The sequence below is a fragment of the Apis dorsata genome, unplaced genomic scaffold (assembly GCF_000469605.1).
Source record: "Apis dorsata unplaced genomic scaffold, Apis dorsata 1.3 scaffold_156, whole genome shotgun sequence".
Classification (NCBI taxonomy): domain Eukaryota; kingdom Metazoa; phylum Arthropoda; class Insecta; order Hymenoptera; family Apidae; genus Apis; species Apis dorsata.
Window position 1 is genome coordinate 569,339 of NW_006263446.1, and position 24,148 is coordinate 593,486.

Genomic DNA, 24,148 nt, shown 5'->3' on the forward strand with positions numbered 1-24,148 from the left:
GTCAGAATATGACTTTTCGTCTATATTTTTTAACAATTAAGTATAATTTTTTAATTTTATTTCTACTAATTTTATTGTAATATATACTTAGTTTTGTTAATACAGAATGATACGTTTCCATGATATATTTATGTAGTAGAAATAACAGTAATATACAAAATTGATATCAATTTTAGAAACTCATTATAAAAATATATTTAATTTAGTAACAAAAAGAAGTAACTCTTTAGAAGCCCCATAATAATTTACTTCCATTCAACATACTTCTTGATTCATTTTCCATTCATTCTATGATAAAACACACAACATTACTATAATTTAATCCTATTAAAATGGCATTCAGTATATTCTTATAGGATTAGCTCATTCAATATATAAAAAAAATATACAATTTCGACTACTCAATGCAATTGTTCAGTAATCGTGAGTTTGTACTATCCGAATGCCATTTTTTTTATATGATACACGTTTTTTTGGACTAGTACTACAAAGATTGTAGAACTGTCCATAAAATTCTAATTAAAATATAATTAATGTTTATACGCAGTGGGACATCATTGATATTCAGTCGATTCACAAGACTCGTAACGTCTCGAAATTTATAGAAGAAATGAATAAAAGAATTCCATCTGTTAAGCACATATTTCTTTTCCATTAAGCTCCTTTAAGATCGTGTACCTGACTATGTAAAGTCGTGTATACTGAATTTATTAAAAATAACTAGTCAGGTAAGAATGATTGTTTTTACATAGAAATATAAGAATAAAGCCATTGCAAGTTATTGCAACATTTCTTTCATATTTTACAAAAAAATAATTTTTACTCAATGTACTTCGGCACTGTTTAGTCCCCCTCTCTTCTTATATTAGTTACAAAATCATTGTCACGAGTTGTGAATGACTTATACTTACCTGAGGGATACACTCCCACTCATTATCTTCAATAAATTGCACATATTAAGTGCTTTATTAAATTTCTTTATCGAGGTATTATCTCGTTTCAGCAAATTAAATTGTCACGTCAGTACATATACAGTGTCTTGTTTGGGCAAGGTATTAATAATGCAATAGCATTATGATCTGTTTTAGTTGCAAAACTGGCTTCATGCCAACATCGAAGTATCATTTGTTATTATTGTATAATTTAAATAATTTATAATTTACAGATCCTGTAGAACACAAGTGGTTGTACGCAAGCATATCCTATTGACAAATTAATATATTACATAAAATGCTTGGTATACCACCACATTGATGTGACCGGTCGGTATATGATATTTTCATTGTATCATACTATAACTTTATCATATATTCAAAAACATATTTACACACGCAGTTGCATGAAATAGATATAAAAAAAGTGCATCCGAGTGTGTTCTGAACTATGGTCGTATGTTACTTGCCCTTCTACCGCATCCTTCTAAAAGCTTTTTTAATTTTCCTTTGTGTTTGAGTAGGTGTAGCACTGAAATAAAATAACATGTAATATATAATCTCTATAATTAATAATTTATGAATAATTTTTTATAATATAATTTTATATTATATATTTATACATACTTAAATGTTGGAGGTGCATTGCCGCCAGTGAAGTTAAATGATGGTGGAGTATTAGGATCAAATGTAGGTGTATTACTAGGAGGATTAAAATTAAATCCTGCAGATGGTGTAGAAGCAGGTGCCTAAAAATAGAAATCAATTATTTAGATTAATATAATGAAACATTCAATATATTGAAATATAAATTAAAACAATTAATAAATTGAAATATATTGATCAAATATAATCATAATAATTTTTAATTTAATTATAATTATTTTACTTACAACTACACCAAAATTGAAACCTCCTGATGATGTAACAGCAGGTGTTGTAGTCCCAAAATTAAATCCTGTATTTGAAGGAGTAGATGAAAACGAAGATGATGCTTGATTTTGTACTCCAGATTGTGGTGTACCGAAAATTGTAGGAGTTGTAGCTGCAGATTGAGCAAATGCTGTTGCTTCCGGTTTAGGTGCATTAAATGTAAAACCGGAAGAATTTGTTGATGTAGGATTATTGAATGTATTTCCAAATAAATTGTTACTTTGTGGAGTGGATGTATGACTACCAAATGTAAATAATGGTTTCTGTGTCGATTCACCAGGATTAGTATTTGCAGAAAAATTGAATCCAGTTCCTGATTTTGCTACTGCTTGAGGAGGACTAGTGCCAAATGTGAATATGTTTGAATTTGATGTGCCAGTTTCATTTGGCTTTGAGGTAGATCCAAATATACTAGGTGTTGATTCAGTAGTAAATGTTGAAGTAGTATTATTACCAAAAACAGGAGTAACGGACGATCTAAAAAGTGTTGGTGTAGCTGATGGTCCACCAAAAGGTATTGGTGTTGCAGTTGATGGTTGCAATGGTGGATTGAATAAAGATGTTACTTTATTATCTGTATTTCCAAATACAGGCATTTTTGTGTCAGGTGAACCAAAAATTGGTTTATTTTCTGTATTTCCAAATATTGGTACTTTATTTTCTGGCATTGCAAAAGTTGAGGATTTATTTGTATTTGCAGCACCAAATGCAGGTTGTTTATTATCTTCAGTTGAAGTTTGTCCAAATGTTGGTGTAGTTTTTGTATCATTATTAAATAATGATGGCGAATTAGAAATATTTGAAAATAATGTATTTCCAGAAGGAGCACTTGGCAATGTTCCAAAAGTTTTAGTTATTGAAGATCCTTCTCTTGTTTTACTATCTCCAAATGTAAAGGTATTAGATAAAGCTGTAGGAGCTGATGTTGATATTTGACCAAAAGTTGGTACAATTGATGTTTGTGTAGTTGATTTTGATTCAAGAAATGTAAAGGAAGATTGAGTAGAAGATGGAAGACTTGATACTACAATTGTAGAAGTACTGCTAGTAACTGCAATTGTATTACTTGGTACCCCAAATGAAAAGGTAGCAGTTGATTTAGTTTCTTGGGTATTACTTTGAGTTATTGAAGATAATGTGTTTGTATTAATAGCATTAGAAGATTCTATAGTTCCTGTACTTGGTTTTGAAACTTCTACTATAATATTTTCAATTTGTTTTTCTTCCTTTATATCTGATTGTACCATTGTAGGTTTAGATGTATCAAATGTAAATGTAGATGGAATTGTTGCAGTTGTTATATTTGCAGATTGTTTATTACATTCTATTGTTCCACTCTCACTTTTAGCTATACCAAACGAAAATAATGGTGTTGTGTTTTTCTCTATTTTTTCTGGATTTTGTTTTATATCAGTCTTCTCACTATTATTTGCATTAGTTTGAAAAGCATTTTCTGAAGTTGAAAGAATATTATTTTCAGATTTTTGTGTTTCACTTGTTTTCTTTTCTTCTTTTTGTATACCAAATGTAAACTGACCAGTTTGACTATTTTGTTGACTTTCGCCAAATTTAAAACCATTTGAAGATATTGTACTATCAGTCTTTTCTTGACCAGCCTTATCAATGCCAAATTTAAAACCAGTATTATTTGCAGGCATATCAAAATTAAATTGTAAATTGGAACTATTATTTGCAGAAGTAGAATTATCTGATTTTTTTGAACCTGGCTTTGAATCACCACAAGCTACACATATAGAAATTTTTGCTTCATTTTGTATCATACAAGTGTTGCAATTCCATGCACCATCAGGTTTTTTAAATTTATCTCCAAATCCATTTGGAAACGTTGACACAATATTCTTAGTAGTAATTCCAACATTTGGTTTAGCTGTATTACAACATGGACAAGAATCAATAGAAATAAGATTTCTAACCATACAACAAGGACATTCCCATGTATCTTTACTTGATTTTAATTTATCTATATTTGAGAATGTATTAGTCAATGTATTGGTTTTACCATCTTCATTTGCAGATATATCTGTATTATCTGTAGAATTCGTATTTTTTTGTGTAATTTTTAATTCATTTGATTTAAATGTACTGCAAGAACATGTAGTTGATTTTTCAAAATCTTTTGATTTACATTTAGGACATTCTTCAAATCTTTCTTTATGTTTAACAAATTTAATTTCTTGCTTTATATCTGGTTTAAGAGCACTACATGCAATACATTTAGTATCACTTTGTTTGTTTCTTAGAAAACATGACGTACATTCCCACTGATTACTTGAAAGTTTAAATTGCAATCCAAAATGATCCTTTACTGTACTTTTTAATTCACTGGCATTACTAGATGTTGATATTTCAGAAATCTTTTTATCCTTAAGATTTGATTTGATAGCTTTACAAGTAAAACAATGTGTTTCGGAATCATTGTTCTTGAATAAACATTCAGAACATTCCCACATATTAGACTGCGAATTTAGAGCTTTAATAATATTATCATTTATATTTGGACTAATAGTATTTATTTTATTAATATTTGTTTCTTTATCTGAATCTAATTGCATTTTTGATTCATTTGATTTTTCAGATTTAGAACAAAGATCATCCATAACACTTCCTGATTTTAATTCATCTGAAGAAATAGTGTCATCACTATTTTTTATTTTTTCTTTTAATCTAGGAGCTATAGACGAATCAGACCAAATAAAGTTTTGTATTATAGGAGGTATATATTCATTAGAAGATATATTAGATTTAATACCATTTTTGTTTAAAGATGAATTTATATCGTTAGATTTATCAATTGATTGTTTATCAGCATTAATTGGACTACTAAAAGTAAAGTTATTAATCGATTTTAAATTCTTTGTAGTACTTGTTATTTTTATAGGACTTGCAAATGTGAATGTATCTTGTTTATCTGTACTAGCTTCATCTACTATTGCTGTATTAGTAGATGGCATAAAATTGAAATTAGGTAAAGAAGATATTGGTAAAGGTATATTTGGTAAATTGACGGGTTCAATTGTATCTTCCTGTTCAAGTTTTGCTCCTTTAGTTTTTCCATGATGTTTTAAATCTTCATTAGTTTGTGTCCTAAAAAATGATTGTATATAATGAATGCATAATAATTGCATGATAATTGTTTGTAACATAAATAATATAAATAATTTAACATAAATAAACATACATATGGAAATATTACATATGAAAAATAATTATATATATTTACCTGAGATGATATTCTTGTGGAGGCGGTGGTTCGCTTCGAGCTGAAATAATTTTTCTAGCTGCAACTGTTGTATCTTGTAATTTTTGCCGCCGTCTTAATTTTAATATATCGGGTACAGTTGGTACAGTTAATTCACGAGTTAAATGACGTAATCCAACTTTAGTTGTTGATATCATTTCCTCCCTTGTTCTTTTTTTATTTATTGATGATGTATTATTCATCATTTTTAATGGAATCTTTTTAGCATCAGTTATTGGCGACGAAAAATGTTCTAATGCTTCCAATATTTTCTTAGCAGTTTGACTCATACCAGATGAATCAATTCCTGCTGTATTAGATGGTTTTACTTCAACACTTGTTCTTTTAGGAACTTTAAGTTGAATCTAATATTAATAAAAAATGTTTATAGTAAATGATAAAAATTATTTAGAATGATTCTAATTTTAATTAATAACTCATACCTCATTTGAACTATTAAACAGATTACGACCTTGTTTATAAAAACCTGCTGCATTTGCTCCACCAAAAGTAATATTTCCACTGTAAAAAGGAGATGCCAAGGGAGATGCACGATCCGGCGTGTTTGTCATGATTGATGCGTTAAAGCTCGGTCTACGACTACTTAAAGTATCTCGGCTGTTATTATCTAAAAATAAAGATCTTGGAGACTGCATATGATTGGCTAAAAAAAATTTATATATTAAAAAAATATGATTATTTATATTAAAATAATCAACAACAAAAAAAAAAGAGAAATTTGACTTACTGAAACTTAATTTATCATCATTGAATCTTTTTCTCTTTGAAAATGGTGAGTGATAAGAGACATTTGATGGAGCTTCTTGTCTATTTGTTTGTGGAATAAGAGAACTACAACCACTAGTACTTTCACTGGATTCAGAATTATCATCCGTACCATTTGTAGTTCCATTATTTGTAGTAGCAACTAATGAATTTAATTCAGATCTCTGAGGTGCTACATTTCTAATACTCGATTGCATTGTAGGTGTAGAAGATACTAAATGACTAATCCCACTTGGCCCGGCCATTCCAGGTTTACAAAAATCCTCACTCTATACAAAAATTATTAATTGAATAATTTTTTTATTGATTGAAATTAACATTTTTTAATATGTTTACCACTTCATTATGAATTGAATATTGTTGTTTAGCTACACTGGTTTTGTTGATTGTTGATTTAGTCCTTGGTTGAATTGAAAATGTACCAGGTGGATGAGTGACATCCATACGAATACATGGTCGTTTTAAAGGTGGAGGTTTTTGTATATCTTCTTCTGATTCAACCTCTTCAAGATTTTCGTTATCTTCTAATACATCTTCATTTTGAGATGAGTTAAACCACTTACTGATCCACAATCTTTGTGGTATAAGATCTGTTACTTTTGTTGCCACTTTTTTTACAAAAGACTGAAATGTAAAAAAAATAAAGATATATAGATATCAAATAATATTTAAAAATACTTTATAGTCTAAAAAATTATTTAATATTATAGAAAATAAAAAACTATTAATAAAAAAAAAGGAAATTGAATATTATATATAAAGAAACGATATATATATATATATATGAATTTTAAAATCATATGTATTGCATATATTGTGTATACGTTATTTTATGTATAATTTTACTTGAATTAATATATTAAGTAATAATTGAATAATAATTGAATAAATATATACAAAGAATAAATTAGTTATTTAAATATATTATTTAACTATAAATATTTTATGAAATTAATATGTGTAAGAATATAATACAGTAACAATTGCAATACATAAAAAGTCATTTTTAAAATTGAGGTTAAAACGTTTGTTTGAAAAGTATATTAAGTTTTATATTAATTTAAATCAATCGAATTAAATGAATATTATTATAAAAAAAAGGAAAATGATCTTTAAAAAAGATTACAAGGTATTGCGTGAATTTGCGCAAAACACGATTTTCCAACGTCATGCGTGCCTTTTTTACACATGTATTAAATATGAATGTAAACTAATAACATTTAAATTTTATAAAACTGAAAAAAATAATAAGTTTACGAGAATTAAATTATATAACAAATTCTCAAAAATTTTTTTTATAAAAAACAATATTTCAAGGTTACATGTTATAGGCGTCTTGATGGATATCTCATGAAGTAGTATAGGAAAGATTGAGGTTATCGAGTGGACTCACATAACCGTGACATCGTCTAAATATAATGAAAATATATTTTAAAAAAAGAGCAGTCATGTAAAGAATATTTTAAAAAAGATTTGGTACATAGTGTAAATTTATCGAGAGATTTAATTTGCGCGGTAACGCGCGAACAACCGTTGGATGAAAGGTAGAGAACTTTCTATCAGGGGACTTGTGCCAAGGAGATACTACTCACATTGTTTGCGTCGTAAGGCTTTGTATTATGCGACGACGACCGTCTTCCAGTCAAATTATTACTCCCTTTAGCCATGATTGGCACTGGTCACTTATTTACGAATATAAAACACACGAGAATGTCTTCAAACGGCGCATCCCAAAAATTGTCAGCGAACCACCACCTTCGTGACTGAAATCCACGAGAGAAAATATGGCCGCCCTAAAGACCGCCACCAGGGCGCCAGGTTTCTCTCGAATATGCGCTTGTCGCGCCTGACCACGTGACACTGTGTGCGCTCGCAGTCTTCAAATTGGCGTACCACCACAGATTAAGTTTAGAATAGACTCATCATCCGAGGATAAAATATTCTCTGTTATCATTTTCGTATCATACACGATATTATCGATTCAGAATGGAATAAGACAACAGTGCTCCTGTTGATGAAAATAATAGTAATTAAATGTAGCAATAGTCAACTGTTTTTGACATAAGAATTATAATTATGATCGATCTATAGAATTCAAATTTAACATGAAAATATTGTCAATTATTTTTTTCTATAATAAATATTTTATTTATATAAATAAAATATTTATAATTGTATAAATTATCAGATATTGGTTAAAGTTTATATTAACATAAATTTTCAAAATTAAAACTAGTATTTTTGGATTTCACTCAATTGATAAAAAAAAAATAGATAAAAATATTTTAGATAGATAAATAGTTTTTGAATTAAATTTAATTTTAATAAATAGATATTAACTATTTATTATAATATTTATTTTACAAATTTTATGTTGTTTTTATACTAATGATTTATTTTTATTATATTTTTAAAATTGATCTTTATATATTTGATATAATAAAAATAAATTTTTATACAATTCTTATATAATACTTATTTTAATTTTCGCGCGGATTGATATAAATAAGGAATCATACAATTTCAATCAATCAGAAAGCATTTTTTTCTAATTGGCCATTAGACGAATTGTATCAGTCTATTATTGAAAATTGGTGAAAGGATGTATTATACTAATTGAGGTGCGTAATTATATAGAATTTTTATTAATAAAATATTATTTTATAATTTATAGATTATTAGTAATTTTATCTAATTAAATATACATTTAATTATATATTAAATAAATTAATATATTTAATACAGTGCTTTTTTGTCGCTTTTCATTATTCAACTATTAATAATTAATTATTTATAATTAAAATTATTTATAATTAAAAAATTAATTAAATTAATTTATAATTTTTATTCATCATTTATTATTTTATTTTACTTTAATATAATTTTAATTTTATATATTTTTTAAATGGGTTTTGATTTTTATTTGCAGATTATTATTCGATTGTCAATATAATTCGAAAACGTAATAATTTATTAATGTTTAAGTAATGATTAAAAAATAATTTAATAATTTTCCATGCAAATGTAAGATTTTATTTATTAACAGAAAACATTACCATACATTTATTTCGTTATTTTATTCATACAGAAATAACAATTAGATATTGCAATGAATTTTATTTCATATATATTCTCACATATTTATTTCCTAAATATTATCTATATTATCTATATTAATATAAATTTAATTCGTAAATTAAAAACGAAGTTAAAAACATTTCTTATAATAGTAGTTAAAGAAATTGATGATTGCATTCATATTATGATATGTTTCGACTTGCATGAATCGATCTCTTTCCAAATTTCGATAATCGAAATCATGGCGTATGATGTCATTTCATTGTCTAAAAGTTTAGTGTTCAAATTTTTTATTTTAGGTATGTAATTTATCTATTTAATCTCTTAATAATTATTTCTTTTATTTTTCCTATACTATTATTCAATTAATATATTTATTCATATATAATTATATTATATATATATATATTTATTCAATATAATTTATTGAATATTGTAATTGTATTCAAAGAATAAAATTATTTTTTTTTTAAATTTTTTTTTATTTTATATTATTTATATATGTGACTATTAGAATCGATAGTTTGTATTATAAACTTTTGAAATAGAACTTGATCTTAATTATTATTTTAATTTCATATTTTATACATTTATTAGATTATCTTTTGTATATTAATTTGAATAACCTAAATTATTTATGATATTAATTCTTAATATCATTTTTTTTCTGTATCTTTATGAAAAATTAATAACAATCACGTTGTACTTTTAGATAAATAATATTTTTTTTTCTATTATTCTTCCTTATTAACCTGACTTAAGAAAATCTTCAAAAAATTTTTGAATTTTTGCAATATGGTTAATAGAATCAAGTTTTACTTTGTAATTTTATAGTACTTTAATTTTATGTTAGAGGGCTTTACTTTGATTTTTGTGAAGTTGATATTTTAAAACATCAGATACAAAATTCATTCAATGCTACATTTATTTTGTTTCTCGGCTGTAACTTTTTAGGCTTACTCATGCTATCTCTTGAATATAAATACAGATTAATTAAATTTAATAATTAATTTAATTTCTTTTTGTAATCATCATTGGTTCAATGGTTTATCTATTAACATTACCATATGTCGATAACATAAGTAAAATATTATATGTGACATTATCATTAGAAGAATTATAAATAGAATCATTTTGGCAATTAAATTAAAATATTATTTATTATACAATTTATATTTAATTTAATAATAATTTATATTATTAAATTAAAATAAATTAAAATATATATTTATAATATCATTATTTTGATTATAACTATTTATAATAAAATATAATAAAAAATAATTATTATATTTGAATATAGAAAATTGAAAATATAATAATTTCTACAATAAATTTTACATATTATTATTATTTTCTATTTCAACTAAATATTATCAAATAATAATTATCGATTATAATAATTAACCTCTTTTTCTAGTTATTTTCCTCTCAGAATTGTTTTAACCAGCATCATTGATAATATCATTATTATTACATTCATGATTCCCACGATAAAGACAGCGAGATATCTAATTACAGGTATATTTGATTATGCTTTTATATATATATATACTATATATAATACTTTTCATACTTGCTCATTTTGTATATACATCATATATAACATAGTATTCGATTTGTATAAGATTTTCTAAGATTTTTTCTTACAATACCAATAACAAATATGCGATATGCATACATGAAAAATATTTTAAAAAGCATTTCAATTTAAGAAAATATAGAATGCAATTTTAGAAAATTAGTCATGATAGCATTGTTTTTCCCTTTTTCTCTAATTTTTTTCATTAGAAGATTAGAATTTAAAAAATATGATTCATTTAATCATTCAAAATGTCAATCATGTCTTCTTGAACAATCACTTTGGATTAATTGTAGAAAATAAAAGGATTACAGAAAATAAGAAAAGTTATTAATTTTAATTAAAAACCAATGCTATTTTTTTTTTTTTTTTAATTAAAAAAAAAAAAAAAAGTTTTTAATTTTAATTAAAAACCAATGCTATTTTTTTTTTTTTTTTTTAATCCACAAAAGAAACTTTCACATTACACTACATTCTTCAAGATATTATCTTGTTTCGATCAATTTGACTCGTAATTGGTTAATTTAATACGGTGAAACTAGTCGATTTATCGACGATCTCAGTCATTGTGTTAACGTCACTAACTGCACAATTTCGAACAGTTCATCATTGATTAATCTTCTTAAGAATTACATCTTATCATTTTCGACTGTTATTCATCGTTAAGTTAGGAATATATAATAATGTTAAGTTAGGAATGTATAATAAAATTAGAAAATCTTTCAATATTGTAGAACAATAAAATTTTTAATCAACTTTTTAAAAATATTTTTAATAATTTTTAATAATTTTTGATGCATTAATTAAAGAATTTTTTTTAATTATTAAATTTTTTATTCATCAATTTTATTAAAAACATAATAAATAATTGAAAATAATAATGGATTTAATGTAAAATCTATTTATCTATTTATATCTATTTATATTTGTGTGTTTTTATTATAGTCGGATAAAAAATTATATCAATACAATATGTAGATAATTTTTTTGAAAATAAAATCAAAGAAGAGTGTGGTTAATGATGTATCATAATGTTTGGTTTTATATCTATCTATATCTAATAAGAAAATACTAGTTTCTATAAATTTTTTTTAAATTAATTGTTACAGAAGACTAAAATAGACTGTAGCATAGAACTAACAGGTGGAGGACCGTTAATGCAACTAGCTTCGAACTTCCGTAGATAATACTTGGAATTGGTTATACTTTAACAACATGGAACATGCAACAAAAAGAAAATTATTTTTATGTGAGTATCATATCTATTAAAAAAGCCTTATTCAAATTTAAAGTTTATTTAATTTCATTAATTTATACAATACACAAATATAAATAAATAATGAATATAATGAATATGAATGATGAATACAAACAAATAAAATTTTAATATAATTAATAATATAATAATATATATAAATAATATAATATATAAATAATATAAATAATATAATTAATAAATAGACATAATTAAATAATGAATATTATTATGAACTTATTAAATATTTTTATACAAGTATTTTTTTTATTATTAATAAAAAAAATATTTAAATTTAGAATGCATCTATTTACTTCATTAATTTATGAATTAGATTAAATTTACAAACAAATAAAACTTTATAAGTAGACATATATTATAAACATAAATAATGAGTACAATATTTATTAAATGCATCTTTAATGAATGTGAAAAGGAAGAGAGCACACAGATTACATTTGATTTATTATAGAAAGAAGATCGTGTCTCACAAAAAAGATTGGAAAACACTGTAATAGCAGATAATAGAAAAGATAAATTTTTGAGGAAACGATGCATACGTAAAAAGTGAAACTTAGGAGAGAAGGTGACAAAACGATCTTTCTGACCATGTTGCACCGGATGTATCTGTGACATAGAATTAAGTATTTTGCATGAACGATTTCACATGAGTCACACGCTTAGTAAATTTGCGTAGCTTTCTCCAGCAAACAAGCGAAATAAGTGGCAGTTCGAGACCTTCGTTTGGTCGATCTAGTTCGACTTTTCTCAGACTTATCGCATCTTTTGCTATTTTCACGCTCCAATAGAGATCCCATGATATTTGATTTGTCACTTAAAGAGAGCGAAAACTATGCACGAGTAAATTGGCGAGAGCAAGTTTTGCGCCAATATCTCGACAACAATAATATTTGATTTTTCCATTATCCATTGAGATATAGTTTTCTTGAGGAAAATTGAAATTGATATAAATTATTCTTATTATAGATGACTAGATTATCCTATATAGTCATATGTAGATGTATTAAATATAAGACTATAAAATTATAGGGATATTTGAATTATGAAAGTTCGAGTCATAGAAGTTTTCGAAGTTAACAAAAGTTGAAATCGTTACTTTCGAATATTTTCAAATCATAGATCCAAATTATAAAAGTTTGGAATTAAAAAGAATGAATTATTTGAATTATAGAGATTTTCGAGTCAGAGTTACATAAATTTTTAAGAATTATTGAAGAATTTTAAAAATTCGAGTTATAAAAATTTTTAACTTACCTATGTATAGGTTAGGTTATACGATATAATAATAATAACATCGTTATGAACTTTACAATTAAAAATACAATCTCTAAATCCATTTTACTACGTATAAAATCAATTAGAAAGTTCGAGGAATAAACAGATCGGGAGAAAGTAAAAAGTCTTTGAAAAGTTGATCGATAAAGTTCAATGAATTGTCATCCGAGCAGTCGAGCAGTGCAGAAAGAAATAAGAATGTGTTTTCGAGGAAGAGATTTCAATAAAAATAGAAATATTATCATGAAAAGAATAACCGAAAGGAATGAAAAATATTCAATTTTTTTCAATTGTAATTTCTTCCTAGCAATGGAAGTGACTATGAAAAGAATGTAACGTTAATGAAACTTATAAATAGAAAAAAAAAAAAAAGATAGGATATCAATAAGGGAAATAGAAGAAAATAATAGAGAAAGAAATAATAAGATATGAACGGTACTTTATAGTCATTATTATTATAGCGTACGAGGAAAGTTAAAGAATAATAAAAATTATACTAGTTTTAGTAATAATAGTTTTATGTGTGTAGAAATTGTATTACGTAATTTAAAAAAAAAGAAAGTCATTATGGTATATTATAATTGAAGAAAAAGTAAAATTTTGAGGTAAAATTTATGACAACGAATATAAGAATTAGAAGAAGAAAGAGGTTATGATGCTGATTAATCTTAAACACATATCAAGAAAAATTATTATATACTTATATATACTTCTTATATTTTTTTTATAACATCAAATTAGATAATATATATTTTTATATTTTAGATAATTATTCAAAATTTATGTACTTATTTTTATTACAATATTGATCATTTGGTCATTTTTCTTTTAATATATTTATAATTCGTATATTTTGTAAAGAAATATTATGATGAAAATTGTATCTGTACAAATTAATATAAATATACAAAATGAATACGAAAATATTACGAATTTGATCACAATAATAAGTAAAAGTTTGAAATATAAAGAAAACATTAAAATTTCATTACAATTCTCGATTATTACGCATCTGGTTTTAATTATAATAAATGTCTGTCTCTTCCTTAAATGGGGTCGAAATGGTAATTTGATTTTTAACGAGAATTTTCAGTGGTTCCACTAAATACATGTTCTCTAACTTAATTGTAAGAGAAAGCATGTTATAATAGAAACTTGACCTTTCTATAACTTTGTTATTTCACGTACTAAAAATATTATTTCTTTTTTTTTCTTTCATTTTTTCAATTAAATTTTGCGATGTTTATATTAATGATCAATAAATATTAAATAATTTAAAACTATTAATGATAAATTATAAAATTTAAAAAGACAAGGACAATTTCTTATTTAAAACATAATATTAAATGTTAAATAAAACCAATTAAAATCTTTACGTACGATTTACAATTCTTTCTCCGTTGTCATAATAATTTTATATCGATTTTATAACAAATAATAATCTTCCAATTGAAATCTGAATTTCGAAATAACAAAAATATCCGAAACTTGGGCCTCATCTAAAAGATGAGGTAATTTATAAGATGATCTAATACGATTTAACGGTAGAACAAACAAGATTTTAACTCGTACCATTTCGAAAGTAGCGTAATAATTAACACATTTGCAAGAATATACGTGTTTAATAGCATCTTTGAGAGAACGTCCATGTATTCTCGCTTTCGACTTGTCACGCGAGAACAACCTGTCCCCTTTTTTACGTTTAGCCGAGATTGTACAATTATTTCCGCCTTCCTTCGTTTCCAACAAACTCGAACGATCATCCGTTTCCCATTTTATTTTATTTCATTTCATTTCTTTTCCTTTTCGCAATCGTCGTCCATCTTTCGAAATTCGCCTTTTGCCTCGTTTCCATCGTTATTTCATTTCGAAATAGGATCGATACTCGTGTAACGTCGCAATAACGCGTATTACACGTATGTTGTAATTGTTTGTTTGTTTTTCGACTTCTTGTTAAATAATTTGAATATTATTTTGCTTTCGCTGCGCGCGAAACCTAACCTAAATTGTGTCGCGTTTAACACATCGACATGTGTTTTTCTTTTTTCCTTCTTTTTTTGTAATTACATTGCATTAACCAATTATGAGTTTCGGACAATTATATGTATTTTATTCGTTTATTATTCATTATAAGAACGTAAAAGATGGAAGCAGTCAATCATATTCGCTTAAAGATATTTTGTTTAAAATTTTTTTTTTTTTAGAAAATACAATTTTGATATATCATGTCGTTAATATCTTGACAATATTATAGATATTTATCATTTAATTATACGCACGATCTAACGTAACACACACACGTACGCAACGTGTACGAGGTTTAATGATTTTTTATTTTCTTCCTCGTGCGTTACAGTAAAATATGTGTATATTGTTTACACATGTGCATATTCCCATGGAACAGTTGCACACAGTTGTCGGTAGCACCGGCGTGACCCCGATTTAAGCACCTGCAAAGATTCCTCGAGGCGGCCGATGTTCATGGAAAGTCAAAAGAGTAAGAAGATCCTAGATACGGATATAAGTTAATACATATTGTTCCTTGTTCACATGTGCACGTTCCTGTACGTATTTTATTTTCTCACAATTTCTATCTTTTTCCCGGCCCATTATCCACCGTTCTTGTGCAATTTTTATTAATTAACGTTTAATTATTCTAACTGACCAAAATTTCATAAGGTGAATAACAGGTTTTTTTTTTATGAAACGCTCGCGGCTTGACGCACGCTTGACGGATTAATAGAAAATTATATCGTGGAAGAAATTTGTATTGTTATTAAATAGCTAAGGAATAATTTGACGATTTTAAAATTAAAATTATCCGTTTGTAATACCTATTTCAGAGAATCTATTTTTAAAATAAACCGTAAGGAAAATGAATCCCTATATAATTATAAAACGAAAAATATGGATTTTAATTACTTCGAGTTGTTTCTGAGTGATAATTTTAAATACACGAAGGATTAAAATTTTGAAGGATATTAAATTTTTCTTTTTCTTCGTGCGAGGAAAAAAAAGAAGAAATGGAAGTTTTAGATTTGAAGAGTTTGTACAAAAATGTTTTCGAAACATTAATCATTCTAATCTAGAGAAAAGAATTTGAATATTTTTATCTTAAGTCGTAGAGTGGTTAGATAGGTTAATGGACGGGCACAAAAATTTTAGGATGTTGGCCATCGAATTCATATGCACGAATGAAACCGATGTCATCGATATATAGTCATGGACTAACGGAGAAACTTGATTCGGTCAGATTAGACGTCTATTCGGTCGATGACCTTACATAGTCCAAGATTCTGTTACCTATTCATTGATCTTTCGGAGAAATAAACGATGACGCGTTTAATCGGGAATATGATGTTAATTTTCGTAGAACTTTGACTCAAACAAGTTGTATATGATATTCATAATTTGTTCAAATTTTTTCTTCTCGTTTTGAATTTTTTAAAATTTCCATTTTTTATCTAATTTGATAATGAATACAATCTGAATATCATTTCTTTTATAAGCAATGTAGGATAAATTAATAATATTATTATTAATGTAGGATAATTAATAATATTAGCTCACAATGCATCATCTTCATGCATTTAATTTATCAAGAAAAAAAAAATATTTAAAATTTAAAATATCTTCATCAAATTATCAATAGAGAGATATACTTAAGACTATATATTATTAAATGCATTTATGGGAAATTTAGAAGTATATAAAAATACAGAATGCACGTTACAATATTTAGATGAAACAAATACAAATTTAAACGTAAAAAATATAATTTTCCATAAATATGCACAACGTTAGTTATCGAGAAATAGGTGCCCTATGGCTTTTGATATTGAGTGTACGTCCGTGGATGCACACCTACATGCGTGGACGTTACGTTTGTATGGCGGTCGTGGTATGTGGGTCAGGAAGCCGATGTTACTAACAAGTGACTCGACACCGCTAGCTTTCGTCGCCACGAAATTTCCGCCTCTACCAAATCTGGTCCTACGCAATTCGTCGGTTACCGTGATGCTGAAAGTGTCCTAAAAATGCATGGGTTGACAGTGAGTCACCTAGTTCCGCCAATGGACGATCGTACTCACTTGCGAATTTCAGTCACGTGTCTGGAAAAAAGTATATCGCGCCGACAACGTGTCTTGGTGACCCCCTGATCTCAAGTTTAACGCTTGGTAAATGTATTCTTTGGAAGTCGAGTGAAAAATTGTGAGAGTCGTGTATTAACTTTTTCTTGCGATCTTTTGCGGTACAAAAATATTTAGTCTTTCTAGATATTGCATATAAAATATTTTTTGTATCATTATCATTATATCAACTGGGTTGTTTAGTTGATTATCTTTATATGGATCATTTTTATGAGGTTTTTCTCTAAAATGAAAGGAAAATTTTTAAATAATTATGAATTCCACAGTTCTTGAGATTGTATATTTTATATTCCATAGAATTTTCAGAAAGTGGTTTACAATTAATATTATAGTAACTAAATTTGGAATCATTAAAACGTAATCCAAGATTTCAAAAATCTAAATAAAGTTTCCTAACCTCTAAAAATTCTTTCGGGAACGATCTGTCACTGTAAATGAATTTACTATTAATATCTGAAAATTAATGCTAATGTGCTCACTGATAACAAAGTTGACAAAAGAAACGTCAAATATCGACATGTAATTGAAAAATTTAACTGCAAATGTTTAATTGGTCATTTTAAATTCGTAGAAGAATTTTTCTTTTAATAACTCGAATCCTTACTTGTAATGAAATATATATTTTCGTGCATTACGTTTCTAATCGAATATCCGCGACCTCTTCTCGGTCAACTGACACGGAATGCAACAGGAAAACGAGAGAGACGTCGATAGTGACGAGGAACGCGGTTAAATGCTACTTTTTAACAAACGACACAGAAAGTTTCCAAGTTTGACGCGTCGGTACATCTATATTGATCTTAATTCGTGATAAAGTTTCACGCTGAGATTGCTACTTTCTGAATAGAATGCTTAATTGAATAGAAAGATAGAATTTTTTTTTTCTACAGTTTATGTAAATTTATAATACAATGTGTACAACAGATTGAATAGATATACGTTATTCGTATTTTACATTTATAGCGTTAGATAATAACGAAGTACTTATTATTTATATAAAAAAATTTTGTAATGAAAATCTTCGATACTCATTTATTCCATTATATTCCAATATAATAAACGGAAATTAGAAAATATTTTAAAAACGCTATATTAACTTTTAATTCCGATAATAGTTTCATTAATTAGATTGAAATTAAAATAACAAAAGTTTATCGATATATTTATACTTCTTATAATTACAATTTTCGTTAAAATTTCGATCAATTTAAAATTTAGCCATTGTCAGCAAAGAAAATAAGATTTGAAACGGTGTGGCGTTCTTAGCAGGAAGAACCAGTAGAATGATATCAACGAACCGCGTCATCCTAAACCGGACCGTCTAACCCTCGATGGTCGAGCTTCCTTATTCAAGTTAATTGTTTCTGCCTCGCGCCAACAATGAGATGCGATCGTACCTTCACCTCGAACGTGTTGACTAACGTAGCCGTGAAATTTAATAGTCCGCGAGAAAGTGTTTCGCATGCTCGAGCTACATCGCTGTATATATCCTTTTCGATCGTTTCTAGGAAATGGAGAAATACGTATGGATACGTGAATCGATATTTATAACGAAATATTATCGATTCTATTCATTTATAATTTTAAGATACACGGTGGAATAATGTGCAAAGAAAATTGTAATAATAATTAATTTGACAACGAAAATAATATAAAAATCAAAGTTTTAAATTAAAATGTATTGTACCATACAAGCAATTTAATAATACGTTTATGAAGATATCTATGATACGATTGACGCGTTATAAATTTTTTCAAAGAATGTAAAAGATGAGAAAATATTATATCATCAATATATACAAAATTTTTATTTTACCATTATTTTTCTTGTCGAAATCGATATTTATCGCTGTGAATCTTCTTTATACTCTCGATACTGCATTCGATAAAAATCTTGATTTGATTTCGAGGGAAATGAGAAAATAAGAAAAATAATATTTTTTTTTTCTAAAAATTGCTTGAAATTAATGAAATACATTTATTTGTAGTAAAATGAAAGATTCGTTAATTTTAAAAAAATAATCATGCCATTCCTGATATGACTATTCACCTTAAAAATCAATACACGATATAATTATTTCCTTTATGCGTATGAATGTCGCGATTCACGAATAATAAATAAATTTGCAAACTGCGCACACATCATCCCGTTATCATCACAGACTGGAAAATTCTAGTAGCATTTAAATGTAAATTGAAATACGTTTATAAAATTGAAACAGTACAACGATATACATACGTACAACGATCTCTTATTCGTGTCTCTCGTGTAAGTAAACCGTGCGCACTTTAATTAATAATAACGAATATTAATTAATTCATTAACCTAATGAATTCGAGTACTTATACTTATTATTTAAATTTATCATTTAAAATCAACTCGAAATATGCACACTCGACAAATACAAATGCATCTACAATTTACAATGATCATTCATTTCATCTCATTTTTCTTCCCTCGAATAAACCTCTCTTACTTCCTCCCCCCCTCCTGATCGAATACTGCAGATATCGCATATCTCTCACGTAAACTTTGCTGCAATAAGGTTTCAACCATCGTTTCCAATTCTCATCTCTCTCTCTCTCTCTCTCTCTCTCTCTCTCTCTCTCTCTCTCTCTCTCTCTCTCTCTCTCTCTCTCTCTCTCTCTCTCTCTCTCTCTCTCTCTCTCTCTCTCTCTCTCTCTCTCTCTCTCTCTCTCTCTCTCTCTCTCTCTCTCTCTCTCTCTCTCTCTCTCTCTCTCTCTCTCTCTCTCTCTCTCTCTCTCTCTCTCTCTCTCTCTCTCTCTCTCTCTCTCTCTCTCTCTCTCTCTCTCTCTCTCTCTCTCTCTCTCTCTCTCTCTCTATCTATCTATCTATCTATCTCTATCTCTATCTCTATCTCTATCTCTATCTCTATCTCTCTATCTCTCTCTATCTCAACTAGATCATCAAGAAACGGAAAATATCCCACAAACAATCGAAAAAAACGTTTCGATGCCAACATGTTGACCATTCAACATTGCTCGTTCCAGATTCAACCTGTCCATCCACGATTGTCCACCGTCCTTCGTCCGGGTCGAATTTTCGCCTTCGGCCGCTCGCCGTCCAGGGCTCCCCTATCATCTCCACGACCGCCCCGTCAGAAATGTTGGCCTGAATACCTGGTAAATACCGCGTAAGTAGCAGGGGACCGAGCAGTCAGTCAGTCAGTCAGTCTCTCGCGAGTCAGTCAGCCTCGTTCCCGATGGCAACCGGCACATCGGTCGTTACCTGTCCGGGGAGGTGGTAAGAGTGGCCAAAGTGGGGAGCAGAACACCTGGACGACTTCCTGCCAGGGAGTAAGCACCTCAGTCTTCAGGAAAGATCGTTTCACGTCGGTCGTTTCGAGCTCCACTTTTCTTTTTCCCCCCTCTCTCTCCCCTCCCTCTCTTCTTCCATACAGTTTTGCCATACAGAAACGGAAGAAAATACGTCGGAAAGAAAAGAAGAAGAAGAAGAAGAAGAATAAGAAGAACAAGAATAAGAAGAGTAAGGATAAGGGAGGAGGGACACTTTTCTCGTCGTGTCTCCTCGGTCGTAGCCTTGGAAAAATTGCGAAATGACGTTGGGATCGAGATACGTTCGGTGAGATTCGCGAGAGTGATCCGTTTTTTTTTTTTTTTTTTTTTTTTTTTCTTTGCTTTGGATTAACGAGGAGATCGAGAGTCGGTGGTGACCACGATAACATAATCGTTGTTGGTACGCCTGCCAGCTGATTCGAAGGGGGTTTGCATCGGTGAAGAGATGGAGAGGAGAGTGTTGATCCTGGTCGTCGTCGTTGCTTTGGCTGCACGAGGTTTGTATCATGTTTTAATCTCGTTCGAAAATTGGAAGATTCGAAAGACAGTCTTTTACGAATCTCTTCAGATGAGATTTTCCATTTAATCGTTAAACGAGATTGTCAAAGATAAAGAAGGAGGATAATATTTAAATAATAACGTTTATGAAATCTCTCATTTATCTTAAAGAGGGCGTCCTGTTCTATTTAGATTAAACGTGGAAAAATGTAGAATTATCTAATTGAGGAAATCTCTTGGGGGGAAAACTCTTGGAGAACAAAGAGACTCTGTGTCTCTCTTTTACGGAAGATAAAAATCTTGGAAGATATTATATTTTTATCGCGACAAAATATCTCGTGGACGATTGGAAGAGAGATATATGAAAAGAGCAGTTTTTCGACGACTATAAAATTAATTATCACAAAAATATGAGTTTCCTTTTAAAAATGGATAAAAAAAGATCGTGTTCATCTGTTAGGGATTTATTCTTCTTTTTTCTTTTTTATTAACGACGATTCGTCCTATTTATTTATTATTATTATTATTATTATTATTATAATTGCTCAATAGTAAGCGTGAAGTAATTTTAGAGATGGTTGAAAACAGATAGGAGAATTGTGAAAAAAAAAAAAAAAACTGAATATTTGTCTTATTCAAATTTAAATTTTCGATTTCTATTCCAGATAATTATTATTTATTACTTGTTTTCACGAATCGAGGAATGGAATGGAAAATTATTGCGAAAAATTACGAGTAGTAAAAGGTGTCGATATAGAAAAAATTCGAGACTTGATTCGAAAATTGATGGAAGAGAAATTTTCTCCCTTTTGGATATTTGAGACGCTCGTAATTGCGACACTGAAATCACTTATTATGAAATTTTACTTCACGAATTTATTTTGAATACAAGTTTCAAAAGTGTCTGAATAAAAATAACAAATAATTCAAGAATAAGTGAGTTCACATTTTATCGAATAAAAGATTTTCAAATCCATAAAGTTCCTCGAGTTGCAGAAATTGTTAAAAATTTCCAAAAGTCCAATCCACGCAAATTTAATTCGAATCATAGCTGGAGAAATCTATCCTACGAGATATTCAATTGCAAATTTATCAGGGAAAAATCGCAAACAAAAATATCCTCTTCCACTCATCTCAACGATCACAATCGTCTCTCTCTCTCTCTCTCTCTCTCTCTCTCTCCCCAGCAAAACGACTCTTATTTCCCTCTTATTTCCCACGTCGTTTCCTCACACACACACTTTTCTCCCAGTTTTTAAACCACTTCCTGAATACGTACCGTGTTCCCAACTAATTACACTCTTCCGTTCGGATCGCTAGTCAGTCGTGTCAATCCTTCCTTTCCAACCCTTTCATTCCCATATCTCGCATCTTCCCCGATCGATCGATCGATCCTAGGCGAATTATCAAATTCTTCCCGCCGCTGCGGCCTTCATCTTTCAAAATTGCCAGTAATTTCACCACAAATCTCCTCTGCAATATCATTTGCGCTGTTACATTAATTGAATCTTTTGTATATACAGATATGATGTAATCGTGAGACATATCACCTTTTTTAAAGAACATGCCGCGAATCCTTCATTTGTAGAAAGAAATTTTAAAAGAGATCGTGTCACCAACGAAATGTTTAAAAGAGCTTTAAGAGAGAAATCGATGCCATAAACGGCTAATAGATAAGCTTGTACATAGTTTATATAAAAATAAAGTTAAAGGTTATTCTTCAATATAATTGGCCTTGTCGCGTTCTACGATTGAATCTTATTAGAAGGAGGTAAATTTCCTTTTATTAAACGTCTTTAATTAAGATGCTATACGAATTAATTTCTTCTGGAAGAATCGAGATATCTTCTTTTCGAAGTTGTTTTTGAAATTGAGAATTTTGAATTTAAACTCGTAATAATCCGAATTGCAAGGTGAAATCTTAAGAATAATTCTAATTTCGTCTTCGAGCATTGATCGACGAGTAAAAGAAGCAAACATTGAATTTTGGCGTCGACCACTGGCCACCCCCACTTCTTAGAAATCAGGAGGAGAAGTGGAGGTAAAACTATCGACATCGATATCGAGTGAATATATCGCGCCAGGTTTTCTTCTCGAAAACAAAAGAAGACGGCGATGGTTTAATTAGCCTTGCCCGGCTCCTTAATTTCCCACGATTCCCGTAAAGTAACGGGAGAGACGGAGCGGCGGCGGCGGCGGAGGGGAGGGGAGAAGGAGGAGGAGGAGGAGGAGGAGGAGGGCGGGGTTCGACCTTCCTCCTCTTCTCACCTACTTTTGCCCCGATTATCCACTTTTCCTCGAACGTGGGCGAAACCACGTGTTGCTACTACTTTGTATTTGTCGAATTATGGATGGATACGGAGGGCGGAAGAAATTAAATTTCTTTTTCTTCGATTCACAGTTTTCGTATCGACTTGCGTTAATGTGTTACATTAATTGAATCTTTTGTACAGATATAATCGTGAGACATTTTTAAAGGAATCTTGAGAGAATGATGTAACAACAAAATGAATATATAATTTTCTGAAGCAAACATTGGCCTGGATTTCGTTTGTTAATCGTCTAAAGTTAGATTCAGATATTGTTATATAATATTCCTCGTCGCTTTTCTTTCTGTGCAAATTATAATCTGATGTTCTCGATGGATTAAATTGGATTTTTCATCTCATAGAAGTTGATGTATTATTATATTATAAATATAAAATTGCAAGATTTCTTTTTCTTTTATTCCAGAAGAAGTAGGATATCTTTAAAAAAAATTCGCATTGAATCGAAATGAAATTTCTACGATAATCAAAGGATAACGGTTGAAGTAGCGGTGACCTGATACTCGCACCGGAATAACTTTTACCCTTGCAATTGTAACTCGCTGTGTCCACTGACCTACATATAACGCCCGTATATATATATATGCGAAATACAAGAGACTGTCATCGATAATCTAAGAACGAACATATTTTCGAAAATATATAAAAGTTTTAAATTGAATCAGAAATAATTTCATTTTACAAAAAAAAAAAAAAAAAGTATTCTTTAAAAAATTTATTTTATAATTTTTTA

The 24,148-nt window shown here is 28.4% G+C and overlaps 2 protein-coding genes across 5 annotated transcripts in view; one reads left to right on the forward strand and one right to left on the reverse strand.

The window, feature by feature from the left end:
• Positions 1-166: 166 nt before the first annotated feature.
• On the reverse strand, positions 167-7,789 carry LOC102680613 (nuclear pore complex protein Nup153-like). Of its 2 annotated transcripts, none has more exons than XM_006613543.2 (8): positions 7,503-7,789; positions 6,247-6,534; positions 5,873-6,179; positions 5,568-5,752; positions 5,107-5,489; positions 1,826-4,970; positions 1,560-1,681; positions 167-1,464 (listed from the first exon to the last, which is right to left on the reverse strand). In XM_006613543.2, exons 1-8 carry the CDS (start codon positions 7,575-7,577, stop codon positions 1,407-1,409), a joined length of 4,563 nt encoding a protein of 1,520 aa, XP_006613606.1. In that variant the 5' UTR covers positions 7,578-7,789; the 3' UTR covers positions 167-1,406. The 2 variants fall into 2 exon arrangements, with proteins under 2 accessions (XP_006613606.1, XP_006613605.1); XM_006613542.2 differs by having other exon boundaries at positions 5,568-5,788.
• Positions 7,790-15,470: 7,681 nt separating this feature from the next.
• Positions 15,471-24,148, forward strand: part of LOC102680844 — a 36,579-nt gene continuing 27,901 nt past the window's right edge. Inside the window, exons 1-2 of one of the 3 annotated variants that reach the window (XM_006613544.2) lie at positions 20,453-20,590; positions 20,937-21,087. In XM_006613544.2, the coding sequence (XP_006613607.1) occupies positions 21,036-21,087 (52 nt within the window). In that variant the 5' untranslated portion in view covers positions 20,453-20,590; positions 20,937-21,035. Of the gene's footprint in view, positions 15,619-20,452; positions 20,591-20,936; positions 21,088-24,148 lie in introns of those variants that run through there. The other 2 variants (XM_031509456.1, XM_031509457.1) reach the window with 2 other exon arrangements.

Coding starts and splice junctions, on each gene's coding strand:
- LOC102680613 (XM_006613542.2), bottom strand. CDS start 7,577: ATGGCTAAAGGGAGTAATAATTTGACTGGAAGACGGTCGTCGTCGCAT. Junction 6,535..7,502: donor AGCCTTACGACGCAAACAAT/GTGAGTAGTATC, acceptor TTTACATTTCAG/TCTTTTGTAAAAAAAGTGGC. Junction 4,971..5,106: donor CCACAAGAATATCATCTCAG/GTAAATATATAT, acceptor ATCATTTTTTAG/GACACAAACTAATGAAGATT.